Here is a 21,373-nt window from a genome sequence, read left to right on the forward strand (position 1 = left end):
TCTTGGATTGTCATTTATATAAGTAAGGAGTTAATAATAGTATTTTTTCAGATTATTGTATCGATGCTCTCAGTTCCTTCCATATTTTATCATCCAAAAGGTAGAGAGGAAGATAGTGATGCAGCTAGAGAAAAATTTCAGGTTCCAGAGAGCGATCATTTAACATATTTAAATGTTTATCATCAGTGGAAAAATAACGGGTATTTATTCATTTTGTAGTTTTTTATTCTTGAATGTTTTTATATTATAATTTTATTATTTTTAGTTATTCGACGAATTGGTGCAACGAACATTTCATTCACATTAAAGCTATGAGAAAGGTAATTATATCTGATGGCTTGTTAAGGAAATTTCTACTTATGTATTTAATTTGTAAAATTTTGATTTGTTGCTACGTAGGTGCGGGAAGTACGACAACAGTTAAAAGATATTATGGAACAACAAAAGATGACCATAATCTCCTGCGGCACCGAATGGGACATTGTACGAAAATGCATATGTTCCGCTTATTTTCATCAGGCGGCAAGACTTAAAGGCATTGGCGAATACGTCAATTGCAGGACAGGAATGCCTTGCCATCTCCATCCTACGAGTGCACTATTTGGAATGGGTTTTACTCCAGACTACGTGGTATATCACGAGTTAGTGATGACTAGTAAGGTAACTACTAAAGGCATTAAATAGTACTTAGATGAAATGTAATTAGTGTAAGTGACATAATACATTTTGAAAGGAGATGCTCAGATTACAGTGGTCATTAATATAAAATTATTTGCTGAAAAGGTTATTCACTTGACATTTATTTGAGTCATTCAAAAAATATACTAACATTAAATATCATTAATTTTATCACTTCATATAGAAATTGCTTGTTTGGTTTTAAAATTGATTAAAATTTTATATTAAACATTATTTGAATTCTTACTTTTCACTGTAGTGACGTAAAGTATGCATTAATAAACAGTTGGCTTTTCAGCTTCTTAATCATTTGGAACCTTTGGAATTTAAATTAGGGAGGATTATTATGATTGTACTACTTAGAACTGATGATATAATATAAAACTTAAAATCATTTTATTCATTAAAATTCTCCATACAGACTTACTTTATTATGCACTCTTTGTAAGTTATAAGATATATTCTAAGTGAGTGTAATTTAACTGAATGCATATATTGATGATCTTCACGTTTTTCATTTATGATGCATGAGCATGTATAACACTAGTTATGTTTTGTTTAAATATCTTTAGTATTTGTGGAGTATGAGTATGGGGGTAGTAGTATGAGGAGTAATATAAAATATTTCTGAATTAAATATGTTTTTATTAATTTTTTAAAAACATTTAGATACACACTAAAATTCTACAAATTACACAATACACAGGAATTCTTAGAGCAACCTTAAAAATGGCATGCTGTGCCTGCAACTATATGCTTATGCCAGTATGAATGCCACTTGAAAATGCAGTACTGCAAAAATGGCTTCCAGTGTCTTTAAGGTTTTTGTTGATGCAGCTTCTGCATTTGGGATTTTGTTTTCCACAACAGTATTTAGTATTGAATCAAATGTAAACTAAGCAATGTAGCTGTAATCTGGCATCATTTGACATTAATTTATTTTGATAAAAACAATATTATGTAGCGTAGAAATCTGGCATTAATCTAAAGATATTTTTAGATAACAATCAAATTTAATTATAAAGCATAGCTTTGTAGTAGAAAAGAACAATTGGATGTTATGTTGAAATCGATATTTATTTATTAGTTAGTTAATTTCTTTGACGATATTATGTAACTATTTCAGGAATACATGCAATGTGTGACTGCAGTTGATGGACAATGGTTGGCCGAATTGGGTCCAATGTTCTATAGCATTAAAGAATCGACTAAGTCCCGACAGGTAGTTTATGGTTTTAACTTTTGTTTTTGTTATTTAAATTGATAAACTCAAAAATCTATAAAATTTAAAATAGGAAAGACGCAAAATGGCCAAGCAGAACCAGAACCAAATGGAAGAAGAAATGGCTCTGGCTCAAGAACAGCTGAAACAGAGAAGAGAAGAACAGAAATCTCGTGATTGCATTTCCGTCAGAAAGTAAAGCATTGTTTTTTCTATCTTTACTTTGTACTGTAAAAAAAGGTAATTAATAAAATACATTTACAGAAATCAGATTGCCACACCTGGGAGATTAGAACCGGGAACACCTCGAAGAACACCATCGAGATTTGGATTGTGAGAAATCTTGTTGATTTTAATTCATTCGCGAGTTTTAAAAACTTTTTGTAAATACAAAAAGAATTAAAAGATTTTAACGCGATTGTTGCATATTTCTTTGTACACACTTATGAATTTTCCACACGTGTTTTATAACATAAGGTATTTATCATGCTTAGAGTTTCCTTTCACAAGTATATAATTACACTTGCAGAAGGTGACTCAACTTATTATTCCACACAAATTATAAACATTAGACTTTAAATATTGCTCCTGTAAAAGAATGATGATGTGATTAAATATCTGTTAAGTAGTTTTTGAATATAGATGTACACACAAACAAATGATAAAACAATTGTTTTTAGTAACAATGACTTAACCATTCAAATGGTGGTTGGGATTGCTTGAAAGGAGGATAGCTGAACACAAATACGACACATACAACAAAAAGTTCACTTCCACCCTAGCCCAATTTGCAAGTGAACCAAATATAACGACCAAATGGGAAGAGAGGAAGATTATTATTCGTATGCTTGACAATAGCAAACTTAGAACAGTTGAAACCATTGAAATATTTGCGCAATCCCTCAAAGAGAGTTGTATCAACAGCAAAGATGCAAACTCGCTCTCCTCTGCAACAGGGGCGGACTAAGGCCTAGGCAACCTAGGCACGTGCCTAGGGCCTGTAATTTTTGGGACCCGAAAATTAGGTTTTTAATTTTTATAAACGTATCCGAATTATGCCGAATCGTTGATTGATAAAGTCGACGAGCGTTCTCGAGCTTATGCATCCACGCCCTCGAGTGTCGATGTGTGTAAATACGATCGAGCCTTTACTGTGCACGTGTTTAAAAAGTCAAACGTAGCTATTTAAAATCAGTGTCTCCTGAACGTATTGCATCTTATGTGAGTTGTGATTGAAAATTGTGAAATTAAGACTTAAGTACCTAGACTTGATTGCAAATAGATTGTTTTGGATTCATAGTTAATACTTTCTTGAACTCCTAAAATAATAATGTAAGTTATTATAAAAGTATTACATTATTTAATTAAAATAATATAAAATACTACAAATTGTGATTTTGTTTGTGATTGTGATATTGAGTAAAAATAAATTTAATTGAAGATCATTTTCTTCTTTCTTTTTACTACGTGGTCTTTAAAATGAGTTCCTATAAACATTTAAGTGGAAGTGAAAAAAGAAAACGAAAAGCAGATCGAGATAAAGTGGCAAAACAAATGAAAAGATCGTTGGACAAATTTTTAACTGTAGATGGAGAACAATTACAACAATCGTCATCATTTTCACAAGTTTCACCTGCTCAAACTCCAGAAACATCATTTGTGTCCGAAACTATTCTGCAAAAAGACCAGCAGGAAAAACCAAGCAATTCCGTTTGTGAAGATGAAACAAAAGGAGAAAATATAAATTTAAAATCATCTCAAAGTAATGATGAAACTAAGAGTTTTGTAAACGATATTGCATTATGGCCAGAATACTTAACAGACGCCATGCGAGAGTATTATATAAAAAATCCACCAAAATCAATAAATGGATCTTTGGAATCATCTTCTATTCGATGCAACGAAGGGTCAAAACAAATCACAAGAAAATTAACTATTGCCTCCTTCTTCAGAACAATTAATAGCGGGGAAAAAGTTAAAAGAGATTGGTTGGCTTATACTGAAACCAACAACTTATTGTACTGTTACGTCTGTAAATTATTTTCCAAGCAAACAACGCTAATGACAAAAGGGACGAATGATTGGAAAAATGTACATAAAAAATTGTCAGAGCATGAAAACTCCAGTGACCACATTAACTCCATTTTAATTTTTATAACAAGATCTAAAATTACCGGACGCATTGACACTGAACTGGAAAAACAAATTATAAATGAAAAAAAATATTGGAGGGAAGTACTTAAACGTGTGGTAGCGACAATCAAATTTATTTCTTCATACTCTTTAGCGTAAAAATGAAGTGTTTTTCAGTGAAAATAATGGTAATTATATAGGTGCTTTGGAATATTTATCCGAGTTCGATCCATTTTTGCGGGAACACATGAAAAAATATGCAAACTGCGGCACCGGTACTATAAACTATTTGTCGTCTACAATATGTGATGAATTTATTTCTATTATATCGAAAGATTTACAACTCACAATAGTGAACGAAATAAAGGAAGCCAAATTTTACTCTCTAATTATTGATTCAACACCTGATATATCTCACGTAGATCAGCTGACCGTCATTATTCGCTATGTTCTTCCAAGTGGTATAAAAGAAAGATTTTTGGGATTTCTACCTATATTTTCTCATACTGGTGAAAACTTGGAGAAAGTTATTTTAGAATTTTTAAATAATATAGATTTAGACATCACTAACTGTCGGGGACAGAGTTATGATAATGCGTTTAATATGTCAGGTAAATATAAGGGACTCCAATCCAGAATAAAACAATATATTTTTTCTGCCCATTTTATACCATGCGCAAATCATTCATTAAATTTAATTGGAAACGCTGCTGCCGAAAGTTGCATGGAAATGACCACTTTTTTCAATATCGTTCAGGAATTGTACGTATTTTTTTCAAGTTCTACACATAGGTGGAATGCATTACAAAAATTTTGTAAGAGCAAACACTTGAGTATTAAACCTATTTGTGACACCAGGTGGTCTGCTCGTTCCGATGCTGTGAAATCCTTAAAGGAAAATTATGAAGAAATTAAACATTGTTTACGTCATTTTTCCTCAAACAAAGATGAAAAACCATTAACAAGGTCCGAAGCTGCCGATTTACATAAAAAACTTGATACATTTGAGTATGTACTGTTACTTACTATATGGGAAAAGATTTTAGAGAGAATAGATGCTTCAAACAAGACTCTTCAACAAAAAGACGAATCCCTAAATATAGCAGTTTTACTATATGATTCATTGATAGATTTCATACAAACTATTAGAGATGATTTTGACAATTTAGAAAAAGTTAAAGATATTGCATATACTAATGATAAAAAACGGCAGAAAATACGAAAACTATTTCACGATGAAATTCCAGAACATGAAATAAGATTCAGTGGCAAAGAACATTTTAAAGTTAATATTTTTTTGTTGTTGTATGCGATTCTTTAATTAGCAACATTAAAAAAAGATCTGAGGGATATAAAACTATTAACAATAAATTCAAAACAATTTTTCATGATAGTGATGTTAGTGACTCTTCAATAGAGGAATTAAAATGTTATGAACAAGATTTAAACCTAACAGAACTGAAAAATGAAGTATTACAATTTAAGACTTTTATAAGTAAAAAAAATATTATGTCGCCTGTATCCATGTAGTCATTTATTCAGGAAAATAATATTATTGCAACATTCCCTAATTTAAACATAGTTCTCAGAATTTATTTAACACTTCCAATAAGCAATGCAAGCGGTGAAAGGTCATTCTCAGTAATGGCCAGAATAAAAAATTTTTTAAGATCCACATTAGGCCGACAAAAATTAAATAGTTTATCATTACTTTATATAGAAAAAGAGTTATTAAATAATTCTATAAATTATGACAAACTAATTGACGAGTTTGCAGAATTAAAAGTGAGAAAAAAGGCAATATAACCAATCAATCTGGGTATATTTCTTTAAGTATTATTGTTTGTTTTAATAAATTATGTTTGTTTGTTTGTTTTAATAAATTATGTTTATTTAATTTTTGTACATGTATATTATTTTTTTCCTTTTTTTTTCTTGGAATCCGATAATTAAATAGAACTACATACTATATGCTTTAAAACCAAACTACCAAACACAAAGTATGTGTCATGACTGAAAAATAGNTAAATTATGTTTATTTAATTTTTGTACATGTATATTATTTTTTTCCTTTTTTTTTCTTGGAATCCGATAATTAAATAGAACTACATACTATATGCTTTAAAACCAAACTACCAAACACAAAGTATGTGTCATGACTGAAAAATAGACCCGGCATTACAATGTTGCCTAGGGCCCGCTTTAGCCTTAGTCCGCCACTGCTCTGCAAGGAAATCAATCTTCGATAACTCCTTAAACTAAATAGACCAACCCACCCTCACCGAACCTCTTGCAACCATTAGCGCGTTTATTTTCCAATTCTGCTTTCCAAGCGTAGCACCTTTCCCATCTATGGTCGTTCGCACGCCTTGTCTTATTGTATCATAGGTTAATTAACGACGTCGACATCGTCTATACTCCGTTATCAACTACGACGTCACTTCCTGGTAACCTCCTATCTAGGTAGGCAAGCCCGTTCACAGTCTCTAGTGCATCATCTTTACTTAGCGCGTGTATTTTCCAATTTTATTTTCCCCAACTCTAGCAATTATCCCATCAAGAACTGTCCGCACACCTTACATTTTATATCAAAAGAAAATTTAACGTCCTCAGTATCGTCTGAACCTTATCATCAACGATGACGTCACTGGTAAGACGAAACCTATGTAAACACTGGCACGGTTTGAATATCTACCAACCGACCACAGTGTATCTGAAGAAGGCCGAAAACGTCTGTACTCAGTGTGTAAACGGCTCTGTACTCACTTGTTTATAAGTGAGAAAGGTTTTTTCTTAGTCATTTTAACATTTTCAGTTTTGCTAACTAGAAAAATGCAAATTTGAATGGATTGCTGCCACCTTTTGCAACATCGTACCGCCATTCCCTGCTTGTCAGTATATTATTTGTATATTGTGACTAGGAATTGTTTTCTCTCAAGCTTTTCGGATTCTGGAGAGTCAGGAATTGCCAAGTTGGTAAAATTTTTCCTCGAGTATCTCGAGATGTAATTAATCAGTCTTTTGTAAATATAAAGAAAATGAAGAAGAAAAAAACCATACAAAGTATTATTAGAAGATGTAAGATTGAAGTATAGGTAAATACAATTAATTTTTAATATATTAAAAAATGTCTTATATTTACAAAAATTTTTATTAAAATAAATCGGTAGACTGTATTAAAAGTTATCTGATAAAATTCCTTTGTTTTGACACAAAAATTCCAGAAATTTTCTTTCATTTTGTGTCAGTGTCCAATAAAAACACTCAAAGATAGAGCATATTTGAGCATTTTTACCCGAGAATTCATAAATATTTCTTTTCCGAAATGAACTGCAATCGCTCTGGGTCATTTTGATTGTTGCCAAGCTCTGTACAATCGATTCTTGCCATCACTGATATGGAAAATGCAGCCCCTGAAACGATTTTCTATGTCGCGTTATTTACAGATTATTATTATTATTGACCATCCATATAAATAAAAATGTAAATGTTCGTTTGTTCAAAATCTTAAATCTCCGAAAGTTCTTCACCGATTGCTTTGAAATTTTGAAACAACGTTTCATTCTAATACACGCATGCTTTTATATTATATAGATGTCAAAATCCCCCGCGGGAGAGAGGTACAAAATTAAGGCTGACCGTGAAGAACTGGTCTATTATACTATTTTAGATGCGGTTTTTTGTGTTTTAAACAGCCTGCCCGAGTCGGAATTTTGACAGTTTGTGCGCCGGTGAAAAGTTACGTAATACCTTAGGACTCATTTGATATTTCGGTTCGTTTTCAGGTCGATGATTGACGGACAGAGACGATAGGCTATTTATCCGAAAAGTAAACAACGGCAGCATTGCGGAGAAGACGAGTGCGATGTGGTATTTACCTGATATGGCTGATTTTTATCGGTACATTATGTTGGAATAGACGTTTGGAGAACTATGAGCTGGTGTCACCGTGGCGCAATCGGTTAGCGCGTTCGGCTGTTAACCGAAAGGTTGGTGGTTCGATCCCACCCGGTGACGATTTTCTAATTATTTTTTTGGCGGCTTCGTGTGATTCGTTGGCAATGCAGTCGACAGTGGCGTTCAAACTGGACTTTTGCAGAGACAGAATTCGATGCTGTTTGCTTTGTTATTAAAATATTTAACGGTACGTTTAAAAGAACAAAACCTACTACTAAATAAGCTTCTAGGGGGGAAATGCTTTTGATAAAACGAAAGCGCCACGCGTTAACAGCTGGTTGGACAAAACGAAAAGCCAGCACTGTGCATCGGCCGGGAATCGAACCCGGATCACCCGCATGGCAGGCGAGTATTCTACCATTGAACCACCGATGCCCGTCTCTCGAACAACTGACTAGTACTTCTGTATCAGTGCAACGTACAAATATCCAATGCTCTGCTGGTGTGTCGCCGTGATTGTCGTACATCGAACTGATTCAGACAACGCAACATTCGAAGCTTGCACAATTCCTCTCCAACGACTGCCACGTATTCATTGCTAGATATTACTCTGCAATCGGTCCGATGTATTAGCCGTAAATACGTAAATACGTATTTACGGCTAATACATCGGACCGATTTTACCGTCATAACACGAAGCAAAGAGTTCGAACGGATGCATCGGTGGTTCAATGGTAGAATACTCGCCTTCCACGCGAGTGATCCGGGTTCGATTCCCGTCCGATGCAATCGGTTCTTATTTTTCGATTTACCCAGTCGAATTCATTTTGTCTTATGGCACTATCGAGCCAACTTATCGAAGACAAGTGCAAAGCAGATGCCAACGAGAGCAAAGACGTTTGCGTTTCTGTAATTTTGCCAGTGGGAAATGAGTAGTGTTTCGCAGTTCGACATTACAATCAAGTGATTAGAAATATGATTAAAAATTGAAGCCCGGCATCGTGACGATGCCGTAGATAACCCTAACCGAAACCGTGAAAACTATGACTATTTTTCAAAAATTTTCCTGTCAAATAGGTAGTTGCGTTTTTTTAAAAAATCATTTTTCTATGTAACTACGTGTAGATTCTACCGCCACGAAAAACTCGATTGTATCGGAAATTAACAGGCGATCTAGAACGGATCGCTAAGCCGGAAGATTTCAACACTGCGTAGCAGTATTGCTTGAATGCACTTTTGAAAATTGCGCGATTTCGACAAATGGGCGGAAAAGACGTGTTTCAATCTCGGAGCAATATTTAAAAGTAGTCGAATTATAGATATATAGGGAGGCTAAGAGATCCCAAAACAAAGGAAAATACTAAACACGATATAAATGAAGGTTTTTCAAAAATAAGGGAAAAATTTTGCAAAAGAAAAGAAGAAGAAAAAACAAATAGTGAAGAATTATGGAATAATCTGAGGAAAACTATAAACAATGTAGCGGAACAAAATCTAAAACCTGAGAAAATATTAAAAAAGAAAAATAGATGTCAGAAGAAATATTAGAATTAATGGAAGAACGAAGACATTGGAAAAATAAAAATATTAATAAATATGAAGAACTTCATGTCACTATCAGAAGGAAAATTAAAGAAGCAAAAGAAAATTGAATGAAAGAAAAATGCGAGGAAATTGAAAATTTGCAAAGAAAACACGATGCGTATAATGTACAGTACATAAGAAGATTACCGGAAAAAATAGAAGGAATAATATTTTAAATGAAAAGGGTGATTTTGTTTTGGAATTGGAGGAAAAATTGAAATTATAGAAAGAGTATGTTGAAAAATTATATTTTGACGAAATTTAAAACCTATAATAATTGATAAAGAAGAAGGACCAACAATATTGAAAGTAGAAGTAAAGAATGCAATTAGAACAACTAAAGAAGGTGCTTTACCTTCTTTAGTTGGTCTACCGGACCAGACGAAGTTCCCGCTGAAATTTTGAAATTACTGGATGAAGATAATCTTGATATTTTAGTGGATTTTTACAACATAATTTACGAAAGTGGTGTAATTCCTCAAGATCTTTTAATGTCTACGTTTATAACAATTCCTAAAAAAGTTTATGCAAAAAAAATGTGGTGATTACAGAACAGCCTGATGAGTCACGTTTTAAAAATTTTCTTGAGAATCGTCACAGCTATTGGCGTGAATTTCTCTACACTTCCATAGCTTGTCTAATTTTTCAAGAAATGAAGTCTATTAAATTATTTTCGACTAAAATGAATAATATTAAGTTTCTTATTTTATTGTTACCAATTGCTGGAATAGAACCGAACCCTTACAGAAAACTCCCACAAACAGAGGAAGACCACAACTTAAACGTCAAAAATTGCTGACTAATAATATCAAACCATTGGAACAGGAATCAAATCTTATCACCGAATATACTGAACCTAGAAGAGCCGAATCATCATTCCAAACAGGTGAGATAATTAATTTAACCTCCTCACAAGAACAGTTACCTGCGTAACAAATAGACATTTCAATAACAGAATTATGGAATAAGATAGTTGAATTGATAACCAATAACAATGATAAGCTGTCGAGTCGATTTACATTTATAAGACAAGAAATTAATATAATTCAAAATGAAATTAAAGAATTTAAAGATCAAATTCAACAAATTAACATGAGAAATAATAAAATAGAAACGGAATTTTCCAAATTAAGATTAGAATATGAATTAACTCAATATAAACTGGATACTATGACTAACAAACACTATGAATAATAAAAAAATAATAATATATGATTAAACAAATCAGCTAAAAGATATTACTAAAAATGAATTAGCAAAATTTTTTTCTAATACTTTAAAAATAGTATGCAATGAATCAGAAGCCATAGAAAATGCTTACTCAATACCAAATTCAAATATTCGTATTAAGTGCATACTATTAAAATCAAATGGAATAAAGATGTATTCACAATTGGAAAATCTAATAAAAAAATTTCATTAATATATAAAAGTTTAATAATATAAAAAACAATAAGTTGAAGAAACCTTGGTATGACTTTACTTGTTGTATTTCTAAATTAAAGAAAAATAAAGCATTAAAGCAGTTTAGGAAAATGTCAAACGAAACAAATCTAGTAAACTATAAGAATCTTACAACAACATATCATAATTTGTTAAAATCCAAGAAAATAAAAATATTTTAAAAATCTAGAACATCAGTTAATGTTAAATAAAGATAATACTCAACAGTACGAAAATTACGTAAACAGGATACTGAGAATCAATCGCAAATAGACTTTTTAACCTGGTCACTCTATTTTAAAAGAATAACTGCTATAACTAATATAGAGTCGCTGAATTTGGATAATGGAATTTTAAATTGAATTGGATGCACCAATCAACAAAAGGAAAACAAAATCTTCACCAGGTATTGATCTTATTACAGTTAAATTCTTAAAATTACTACCACCATCACGAAACGGCGAACTTTCCGAAAAGTTGGAATACAGCGAAACTGCTAATGATCTATAAAAAAAAAAACGAGACAGAAAAGATCCCGGAAATTATCGGCAAATAGCTTTATTACCAACATTACGAAAATGCTTTACAGTACTTCTATACTGGCAATACGATTCCAACGATGGACTGATGAACTTAACTTGAACTCAAAATTTCAATTCGCATTTATAAAATCAAAAGGTACAGAAATGGCCTTATTATTATATTATTAATAATCCCTCGGTCACACCACGGCATGTGTAGAAAAATCTGGCCGGGTCGTAGAAAAAACAATTCAATCGTATCATAAAACTGCAGTTAATAGAAATAACAAATCTGAAAGGATTAGTACACAAAATTACATTTAATGGTAGTTTGCAACAATAAAATTCTTGTAATTGGCATTTTTTTTGTCTTTTATACAGATCCTGCAAGTCTGCATTTCGTTCTTGTGCATAACTAGAGCACCAAAATATACAGGTAGACGGATGCATTTGCCATATTTGCACTAAAATCTTCATACCGAGTAGCTCAGTTGTAGAAAAGTATTGCTATTTAGTTGACGTCTACATTTGGTTTTTTCGAACAATGACATCTTTAAATGAACATTTTTTTTTACTTTTAAAAAATACGTTGTGTATGACATATGTATGACATCCAGGAGTATTTAGTATCTTTACTATCATATTTTGATACCCTAAATACGAATAGTAATTTTAGAACCCAACGATTGACTTTTAACCACAATCGACACTCATTTACTATATGACACACGAAACTCCGCTTTAAAAGCTATGGCTGCACGCAGGGGCGGATCTAGCTTTCTCGTGGCCTAGGGCTTCTTGAAGTCCAATAGGGCTCTAATTTTTTGTTAATACAAATAATACTACAAATTATTATTNTCGTTCCGATGCTGTGAAATCCTTAAAGGAAAATTATGAAGAAATTAAACATTGTTTACGTCATTTTTCCTCAAACAAAGATGAAAAATCATTAACAAGGTCCGAAGCTGCCGATTTACATAAAAAAACTTGATACATTTGAGTATGTACTGTTACTTAATATATGGGAAAAGATTTTAGAAAGAATAGATGCTTCAAACAAGACTCTTCAACAAAAAGACGAATCCCTAAATATAGCAGTTTTACTATATGATTCATTGATAGATTTCATACAAACTATTAGAGATGATTTTGACAATTTAGAAAAAGTTAAAGATATTGCATATACTAATGATAAAAAACGGCAGAAAATACGAAAACTATTTCACGATGAAATTCCAGAACATGAAATAAGATTCAGTGGCAAAGAACATTTTAAAGTTAATATTTTTTTGTTGTATACGATTCTTTAATTAGCAACATTTAAAAAAATCTGAGGGATATAAAACTATTAACAATAAATTCAAAACAATTTTTCATGATAGTGATGTTAGTGACTCTTCAATGGAGGAATTAAAATGCTATGAACAAGATTTAAACCTAGCAGAACTGAAAAATAAAGTATTACGATTTAAGACTTTTATAAGTAAAGAAAATATTATTTCGCCTGTATCCATGTGGTCATTTATTCAGGAAAATAATATTATTGCAACATTCCCTAATTTAAACATAATTCTGAGAATTTATTTAACACTTCCAATAAGCAATGCAAGCGGTGAAAGATCATTCTCAGTAATGGCCAGAATAAAAAATTTTTTAAAATCCACATTAGGCCAACAAAAATTAAATAGTTTATCATTACTTTATATAGAAAAAGAGTTATTAAATAACTNTATGACTAACAAACACTATGAATAATAAAAAAATAATAATATATGATTAAACAAATCAGCTAAAAGATATTACTAAAAATGAATTAGCAAAATTTTTTTCTAATACTTTAAAAATAGTATGCAATGAATCAGAAGCCATAGAAAATGCTTACTCAATACCAAATTCAAATATTCGTATTAAGTGCATACTATTAAAATCAAATGGAATAAAGATGTATTCACAATTGGAAAATCTAATAAAAAAATTTCATTAATATATAAAAGTTTAATAATATAAAAAACAATAAGTTGAAGAAACCTTGGTATGACTTTACTTGTTGTATTTCTAAATTAAAGAAAAATAAAGCATTAAAGCAGTTTAGGAAAATGTCAAACGAAACAAATCTAGTAAACTATAAGAATCTTACAACAACATATCATAATTTGTTAAAATCCAAGAAAATAAAAATATTTTAAAAATCTAGAACATCAGTTAATGTTAAATAAAGATAATACTCAACAGTACGAAAATTACGTAAACAGGATACTGAGAATCAATCGCAAATAGACTTTTTAACCTGGTCACTCTATTTTAAAAGAATAACTGCTATAACTAATATAGAGTCGCTGAATTTGGATAATGGAATTTTAAATTGAATTGGATGCACCAATCAACAAAAGGAAAACAAAATCTTCACCAGGTATTGATCTTATTACAGTTAAATTCTTAAAATTACTACCACCATCACGAAACGGCGAACTTTCCGAAAAGTTGGAATACAGCGAAACTGCTAATGATCTATAAAAAAAAAACGAGACAGAAAAGATCCCGGAAATTATCGGCAAATAGCTTTATTACCAACATTACGAAAATGCTTTACAGTACTTCTATACTGGCAATACGATTCCAACGATGGACTGATGAACTTAACTTGAACTCAAAATTTCAATTCGCATTTATAAAATCAAAAGGTACAGAAATGGCCTTATTATTATATTATTAATAATCCCTCGGTCACACCACGGCATGTGTAGAAAAATCTGGCCGGGTCGTAGAAAAAACAATTCAATCGTATCATAAAACTGCAGTTAATAGAAATAACAAATCTGAAAGGATTAGTACACAAAATTATATTTAATGGTAGTTTGCAACAATAAAATTCTTGTAATTGGCATTTTTTTTGTCTTTTATACAGATCCTGCAAGTCTGCATTTCGTTCTTGTGCATAACTAGAGCACCAAAATATACAGGTAGACGGATGCATTTGCCATATTTGCACTAAAATCTTCATACCGAGTGGCTTAGCTGTAGAAAAGTGTTGCTATTTAGTTGACGTCTACATTTGGTTTTTTCGAACAATGACATCTTTAAATGAACATTTTTTTTTACTTTTAAAAAATACGTTGTGTATGACATATGTATGACATCCAGGAGTATTTAGTATCTTTACTATCATATTTTGATACCCTAAATACGAATAGTAATTTTAGAACCCAACGATTGACTTTTAACCACAATCGACACTCATTTACTATATGACACACGAAACTTCGCTTTAAAAGCTATGGCTGCACGCAGGGGCGGATCTAGCTTTCTCGGGGCCTAGGGCTTCTTGAAGTCCAATAGGGCTCTAATTTTTTGTTAATACAAATAATACTATAAATTATTATTATTATTATTATATTATTAACATGAAGCAAACCTCGAGAGAGGCCGAAAACGTTCGTTCATGAAGTTTAACGTTACCGGACATAAAGGCTCGTCAAATGTGTTTAAAATTACAAATCTTTTACCAAAATAGATACTCCTGTTGATATTTTAGCACCATCTCACCACCGTAATTTAATATAAATGTATTTTTACTTTGAATAATAATAGATCATACAATATTGTCTAATGTTTTTTTTAAATTAAAATATATTTAAATATAAATATTGTATATTCAAAATAAGATTTTTTTTCCACTAAAAATATTTTATACTAAGCTTCTCTTTTTTGATATTTATATATATAATAATTTGGATGTTTCTGCCACTCGTTATTATTAAATTAGTTGAGAATAAGAACAAAAATAGTTTCTCATAGTGAGGTAGGCAGATATACTTACTCCTTGATCGTAAAGCATAATCACTGACCTTTTTAATTATAAAAAATCTAATTTAAATAAATAACGGTTTAAGATAAGCGCTACCTTATTCAGAGTATTAAAGGAAACTTTTTAAAATTAAGATTTCAGTATTATTGTCATCATTGCTTCATCAGAAGGTTAAAATATAAAAAACTTCTCTCTGCAGATTACAGGAAAGTTATTAATTACAAAAGTCAAATTTAAAAAAAAGCTATTGTCAATATTATGCATAGTATCATACAACAATTTATAAACATTTGTCTACATCACCATCGGATTTTTCCAGCATTGGTTAGCTCATCTCCTCATCATCAAGGAGTCTCATCTCTGGAACAGCACAGCGACAGTCTTTTTGACACTTTTCATCATTCTACAGACCAGGAGTTATTTGGTTGGTACCCCTGTTTGATTGTTTCTCGTTGTTGCTGCGATTCAGTCGCTATTGGCGGCAGGGCAAGTCTAGTTTGCTGGCAATCCTCTCCAACTAGTGCGCCGGTCCGAATAATGCCGGCCAATAAAAGAAAGCCTCGCGTGAATATAGAAGAAAATCATTTTCCTTGCGTAATTCGAACACATAGAAATTTTTAATTTCGATAACAATTACAAATATAAGTAACAGCGTGTTAATTATTTCATTTATTCAATCGTCGTCACTTTCAGAGCCTGAAGAATATGTTTCACGAATCGTGTTGCCAACAGTCTTCAAATTGTAGGCCGTTTGTTAACCTCTCCAAGTGGCTTACCTAACTCCATTNTGCCAGCTAAAACACGTAAAAATAATATTAAAGTAGCCAAGACATAGCCAAATATTGTAGCGCCACATCACTAGCTGACATTTGAAATTTGCCGACTAGGACGGTCGGTTAATCGGGGATCGGATAATCGAGGCTCTACTGTAATTAACAAATATTAATTAATAACTAGCAGATAAGCCCGGCGTTGCTTGGGCAATAAGTAACGATAGCGAAAATTAAGATTATTACATTACAGACAATTTTACCCGTTTTCACAGAATGCAAGAATTAGGTCCCCCTGTTTCCAGACTAATTAGAAAATTTTTAGATTGGTCTAAAAGTATGTTGAATTTCCCGAAAAAACGCAAAAGACCGCATCTGCGCCTGTAAAACTTGCACGTAGCTTTTTCTTAACACTTCCATTGTTGACAATTTCATTGTTACTTAACACTTCAATTGTTGAAGCCTAATCCTGTCCCTCTCCCCGCGGAGGGAATTTCGAAAAATCCCTTCTTAGTAGTGTTACCACCCGTCCAGTTTTCATCCGGACAGTCCAGGAATCGACTCACTGTCCGGGTGAACTACTAATTTTATCCGAGAATATCGTTCGCAACCTGTCGACCTTATTTTTTCTTTTTTGCTTGTATGATTCGTATTCGTACACGTCTCCAATATCCAATAGAGTTAAGTCATCTGTAGTTGTTTTTTCTTAATTTTGTTACTTACGTTACTCCTACCCAAGTCTCCCTAGTTCCTAACTGTAACTGATTTAGAACCGGCATGCACTGCACGTTATTCTTCGCAATGCAAAATGACATTGCGCATGCGTCAGGAACTTCTGTTCAAACAAACCTCACCTGTTGTCCGGGTCAGCGATTTTGAAAAGGTAGCAACACTATTTCTTAGTGCGCGTTCTCGTGACGTAGCCTGTGTACCAAATTTCAACTCCTAATCGTTTAAGCTCCGCGCTAACTATTATTATCAACCCGTCTAGATTATATATATAGATATATATAGATAATTTAATTAATATAAATGTTTTTGATAAATGATTGATTGGGGAATATTTCTTATTATAATATTATGTGGTTCTTGTGATAAATATATTTTTTAGAATCTAATAAAGCAATGTTTAACGTCCTGAACATTTGTATAAAAAAAACCCAAAATGTTATGAGATCATCTTTTTTTCTTAATGTACCGGTACATTAAGAAAGTTGAGTACGTTGATGCACTTTACGGACTACGGCTGTTTGAAAGGTTTTCTTCCATAAAATTAATGGATTCCTAGACTAATTCGATTCAACATTTTCAAAATACGTAGAGGAGAAGGTGGTATTATGGAACCCCAATTACAATTTAGTGAATTGTAAACAAGGTATCATAACTACACCCACATTTTTTGTGCAAATAGTACTGGTAACTATTAAACTAAATGTTCCTAATTGGATTTTTCGCTAGTGTAATTATAAGTATGGTTTTTGAAGGCTTTTGTACAAAAAGTCCGAAAGTAGGCNATAATAAAGAAATGTAGAAAGAAGAAGCTAATCATTTACAAAAATCACAAATATAATGCTCCGTTTCAACAAGCGCCTAATGTGCGCTATGTGGGCACATAAAGATTATGTGCCTTTATGTGCCCACATAGCGCACATTAGGCATTGCACCAACACCTCCCCATGACTATCATCTGCAAACAGACAAGCAGTGTCATCTTTAAAACCAGGCAAGTCAAAAGGAGAGTCAACAGATGAAGAAATATCAATAGAGTCATCATCATTTCAATATTGGCACAAGAACAGTGTGCCCATTTATCACAACTGCTACATTTATTGTTATTTTTCAAATAAACATAAAAGTTTGAACTTACCTTACTTGTAGACTATTTACTTTACCACACGATACTGTCACTTCGCGCATGCTCAGTTTCGCTATTTTGTAAGCAGACGATATTTTTTTTTTTCATGAAAAAAAATGTTTATCTCGATTGTTATCTTACATTTTATTTCTTGTTAAGATAGTATTTAAATTTAAAAAATGTTTTCATAAATAAAATAAAACGTAAAAACATTATTTTATGATTTGAATTTGTTGGTAATACTGAATACCAGGGGAGTTGGGTTCCATATTAAAAGCACCAATGTGGTCCATATTTCACGCATCTCCATCTTGGGTTAACTTAATTCCTGTCGGCACCAAACTTTAAAAACGTGAAAATCACACAGATTAATATGCACTCCTATGTCTCTGGAAAGGAATACATGCACCAGTGAACCTACAACTACACGATTTATATTTTAAAAATAATTAAATTCACTTAGCATTCAAAACTTGAGAATTTTGAAAAAATCAAATTTGCTGATTAAATAAGGACAACTGTTTAATTAACTGAAGTAAAACGGGTTTTCCCCTGGCTATGGATGTCTGCCTAGTTTAGTTCAGCCACATTCCGCTACAGTTCGCCTTTATCATCAGTTCAAAATGGGGGCCGGATGGCCGAGCGGCGAAGGTGGCAGCCTACCGCTCTGGGGGACCCGGGCTCGAATCCAAACAGGTCGAAAAATTCCCAGGAATTTTTTGGGGGGTGGGCCGTTCGGATGTGTCGGACCCCGTCCCTCACCACCCGGCAGCCCCATTGTGGGCCTGGCCGAACCCATAATGGGCTTGCAAAAAGAGGCCCTCTTAGTGCCCACAGGGAGGAAAGAGTTAAAAAAAAAGTTCGAAATGGGGTGGTTTCATAATACCCGCAGTGTTCCATAATACCACCTTCTCCTCTATATTTTTTGGGAATAATCCGTATAAACTACGCTATAAACAAAAAATTATAGGATTACTTACCGAGTGTGCACCGTTCGACGTCACCATTGCTTAAGCTTGTTTTCGTCGCGGAGCAGCGCACCAAACGGCGGCCGTGATTTCTGATAAGTTATTTTTCTGCGAAAACTTTGTTGAACTTTGGAGACATGATTAATATAAATAATTTTTATGGCCATTGAATAAGAAATGTATAAAATTAGTGCTGTATTAGACTTACGGTACCTAATTTACATACTATATAGACGATAGTAAATGCAACTTACTCGCCTAAACTGTCTGTAGCGTGGCGCTGGACGGCGGAAAGTAGTTCGGCTGCCCAATGACATTATACCAAATTATAGGAGTTTTTTACCAGGTTTGTACGGATACCGTCGCAATTTTTTTGCTGTCATATAGGAATCCGAACTATAGGAACCCGTGTTATAGGGGGTCGACTGTATAACAAAACATCCAACTAATTGAGATCGTAAGAAATAAATAATCGGCTTTGCTCTAGAAACACGGCACAGACAAAAGATGCCCCAACATGGCAACGCATCACGTGTCATGACTTTTATGTTTATAGACCTTGGTAAAACTGTTCAGGAAAAACGGTTGGCAAAGCGTTTGTCATTGATGCTTGCAGCCGATAGCAAAGAGCACGTAGCCTACTTTTAGCAGCAGTGACGTTCTTTGTTGGCAACTGCCTAACAAACTCCTAATAGAGTGAACTATTTACAGATGGTACTTCAGCCAGTTAGTCGCCAGGGACGTAGCTCAAATGGTAGAGCGCTCGCTTAGCATGCGAGAGGTACCGAGATCGATACTTGGCGTCTCCAGATTCATTTTGTTTAAGTATTTAAAATCTGTTCTAATTACATCCAATTTGTATAAACAATCGAATTCTCGAAATACTTTTCAGATTTTTGCTAAAGTTATCAAATAATTCTGTCAGAGAGAATTCTCGTTTAAATTTCAGTCATACAACTGGATGGAAAAATTCCTTTTGCAACTTTAAAACTTTTCGGTTCGCCAAAATTCTCATCGTTTCGGAAGCAAGCTGCAAGTACACCGTCAGTATAAAGTCGGTAGCAGCGATGTACTTGAGTACTAAGTCTCCAGGTATGACGAAGCGTAGGGGGGGGGGAAATTACCATTAAATGGAGACGCCGAGTATCGATCTCGGTACCTCTCACATGCAAAGCGAGCGCTCTACCATCTGAGCTACGTCTCCGACATTCGAATCGCCTTTACAGCTCGTTTTCATTCTTTCGTTATTTGCTGCCAAGTAACGTTTTCACAGTTGCAATCGATTACCCATCCTTGGTTTTTCAAGATCCACAATGTGGGCTGCCGGACTGTATGGGACGGGACTTGACACCAGGTACAGATCGCCCTGAGTTCTTCGACAGCCCGAAATCGATCTCAGAGCGGTAGACAGAAGTTTTAACTGCTCAAACATCCGGCCGTTACCTTCTTATACTAGGTGTAACACTTAGGTATAAACAGTTTGTTATTGTACACTACACACAAATTGTTTTTAATTGGTCTGGAATGTACCGTATCTCTGACTTAATATATTATTTCGGTGAGAAATTACTATTCGATGTACACCATTTTGTTCACGATGCGTTTTAGGAACTTAAGTATGACATACATGAAGGACGTTCTGTACTTAATAACGACAGATGAAATTTGATCGAATAATGTAGGGTCTTATATCAGGAATCATGGTAGTGACTCTCAGGCAAGTAAAAACTTTACTGACTGACTACACATGCAGGAATCAGAGTTGCCGATTTTCGAGGATCGATTTTTCCGCCCTCAAACACCTATAGTTATTTCGAATATCTCGTCTTGTTCGAAGAAAAATTAATTTCTTAGGTAGTGTGCAAAATTTCAATATTATGTTAAAGCGGTTGCCGAAATATAAGCAATTAAATAGTGCAAAACTCTATTTTCTTCTCATTTTTCTTCATCCGGCATTTCAGACGCTCGTAGAAAAAAAATTACTGGGTCTAGAAAGCTCAAATTTTAAACTTAAGCCTTTCTCGTTATCGGCGAGGCCAAATTTCCAGGTCGAGACCAAACAATTCAAAGCTAATTATGGATTTGTAACGTAATTGTCTTCAAAGTAGTCCTTTCCAAAACTATATCTTTAGCCCAGTGCTAATTACACTGCTTGAAACATACATTACTTTACAATGGAATGTGAAAAGGCAGCTTTCAGAAAATTATTTTATTTCCACAACATCCTGAAAGCTTTTGCTTTCAAATGGCTTCTGAATATTGGGAAGACAAAAAAGTACCTCTAAAGCCACTGTATATGCCAATCTCACTCCTAGTGAGAATGGCAAATACAGTGGGACTTGTGGGATGTGATGCATGCATGATCAGCTGCATTTATCATGGCAAAGTTGTTACTTTCCACTCTGATAATCTGTCACAAAAGGCTGACATTTTAAGTCCCTGAAATGCTATAAAACTTGAATATAATATTTCTTGTTTATTGTCTGATGTGGAGAGC

General features: G+C 33.2%; 1 protein-coding gene, 4 non-coding genes and 2 pseudogenes across 5 annotated transcripts in view; 5 read left to right on the plus strand and 2 right to left on the minus strand.

Annotated features, from left to right (window-relative positions):
* Window positions 1-2,318, plus strand: part of LOC111637776 (pre-mRNA-splicing factor ATP-dependent RNA helicase PRP16-like) — a 50,206-nt gene extending 47,888 nt beyond the window's left edge. Inside the window, exons 21-26 of the mRNA XM_023383350.1 lie at window positions 52-200; window positions 266-320; window positions 400-660; window positions 1,805-1,900; window positions 1,974-2,095; window positions 2,165-2,318. Of these exons, the coding sequence (XP_023239118.1) occupies window positions 52-200; window positions 266-320; window positions 400-660; window positions 1,805-1,900; window positions 1,974-2,095; window positions 2,165-2,237 (756 nt within the window). The 3' untranslated portion in view covers window positions 2,238-2,318. The remainder of the gene's footprint in view (window positions 1-51; window positions 201-265; window positions 321-399; window positions 661-1,804; window positions 1,901-1,973; window positions 2,096-2,164) is intronic.
* Window positions 2,319-3,379: 1,061 nt separating this feature from the next.
* On the plus strand, window positions 3,380-5,563 carry LOC111637778 (annotated as a pseudogene).
* Window positions 5,564-7,976: 2,413 nt separating this feature from the next.
* Trnan-guu lies at window positions 7,977-8,050 on the plus strand. Its single transcript has one exon. It is a non-coding gene; the product is annotated as a tRNA-Asn (tRNA).
* A 244-nt stretch (window positions 8,051-8,294) lies between these two features.
* Trnag-gcc lies at window positions 8,295-8,365 on the minus strand. The gene has a single exon. It is a non-coding gene; the product is annotated as a tRNA-Gly (tRNA).
* A 282-nt stretch (window positions 8,366-8,647) lies between these two features.
* Window positions 8,648-8,718, plus strand: Trnag-ucc. Its single transcript has one exon. It is a non-coding gene; the product is annotated as a tRNA-Gly (tRNA).
* A 3,583-nt stretch (window positions 8,719-12,301) lies between these two features.
* Window positions 12,302-13,233, plus strand: LOC111637779 (annotated as a pseudogene).
* A 6,774-nt stretch (window positions 13,234-20,007) lies between these two features.
* Window positions 20,008-20,080, minus strand: Trnaa-ugc. Its single transcript has one exon. It is a non-coding gene; the product is annotated as a tRNA-Ala (tRNA).
* Window positions 20,081-21,373: the final 1,293 nt, after the last annotated feature.

Source organism: Centruroides sculpturatus, unplaced genomic scaffold (assembly GCF_000671375.1).
Source record: "Centruroides sculpturatus isolate CEXI.00-Female unplaced genomic scaffold, Cexi_2.0 scaffold1176, whole genome shotgun sequence".
Taxonomy (NCBI): Eukaryota; Metazoa; Arthropoda; class Arachnida; order Scorpiones; family Buthidae; genus Centruroides; species Centruroides sculpturatus.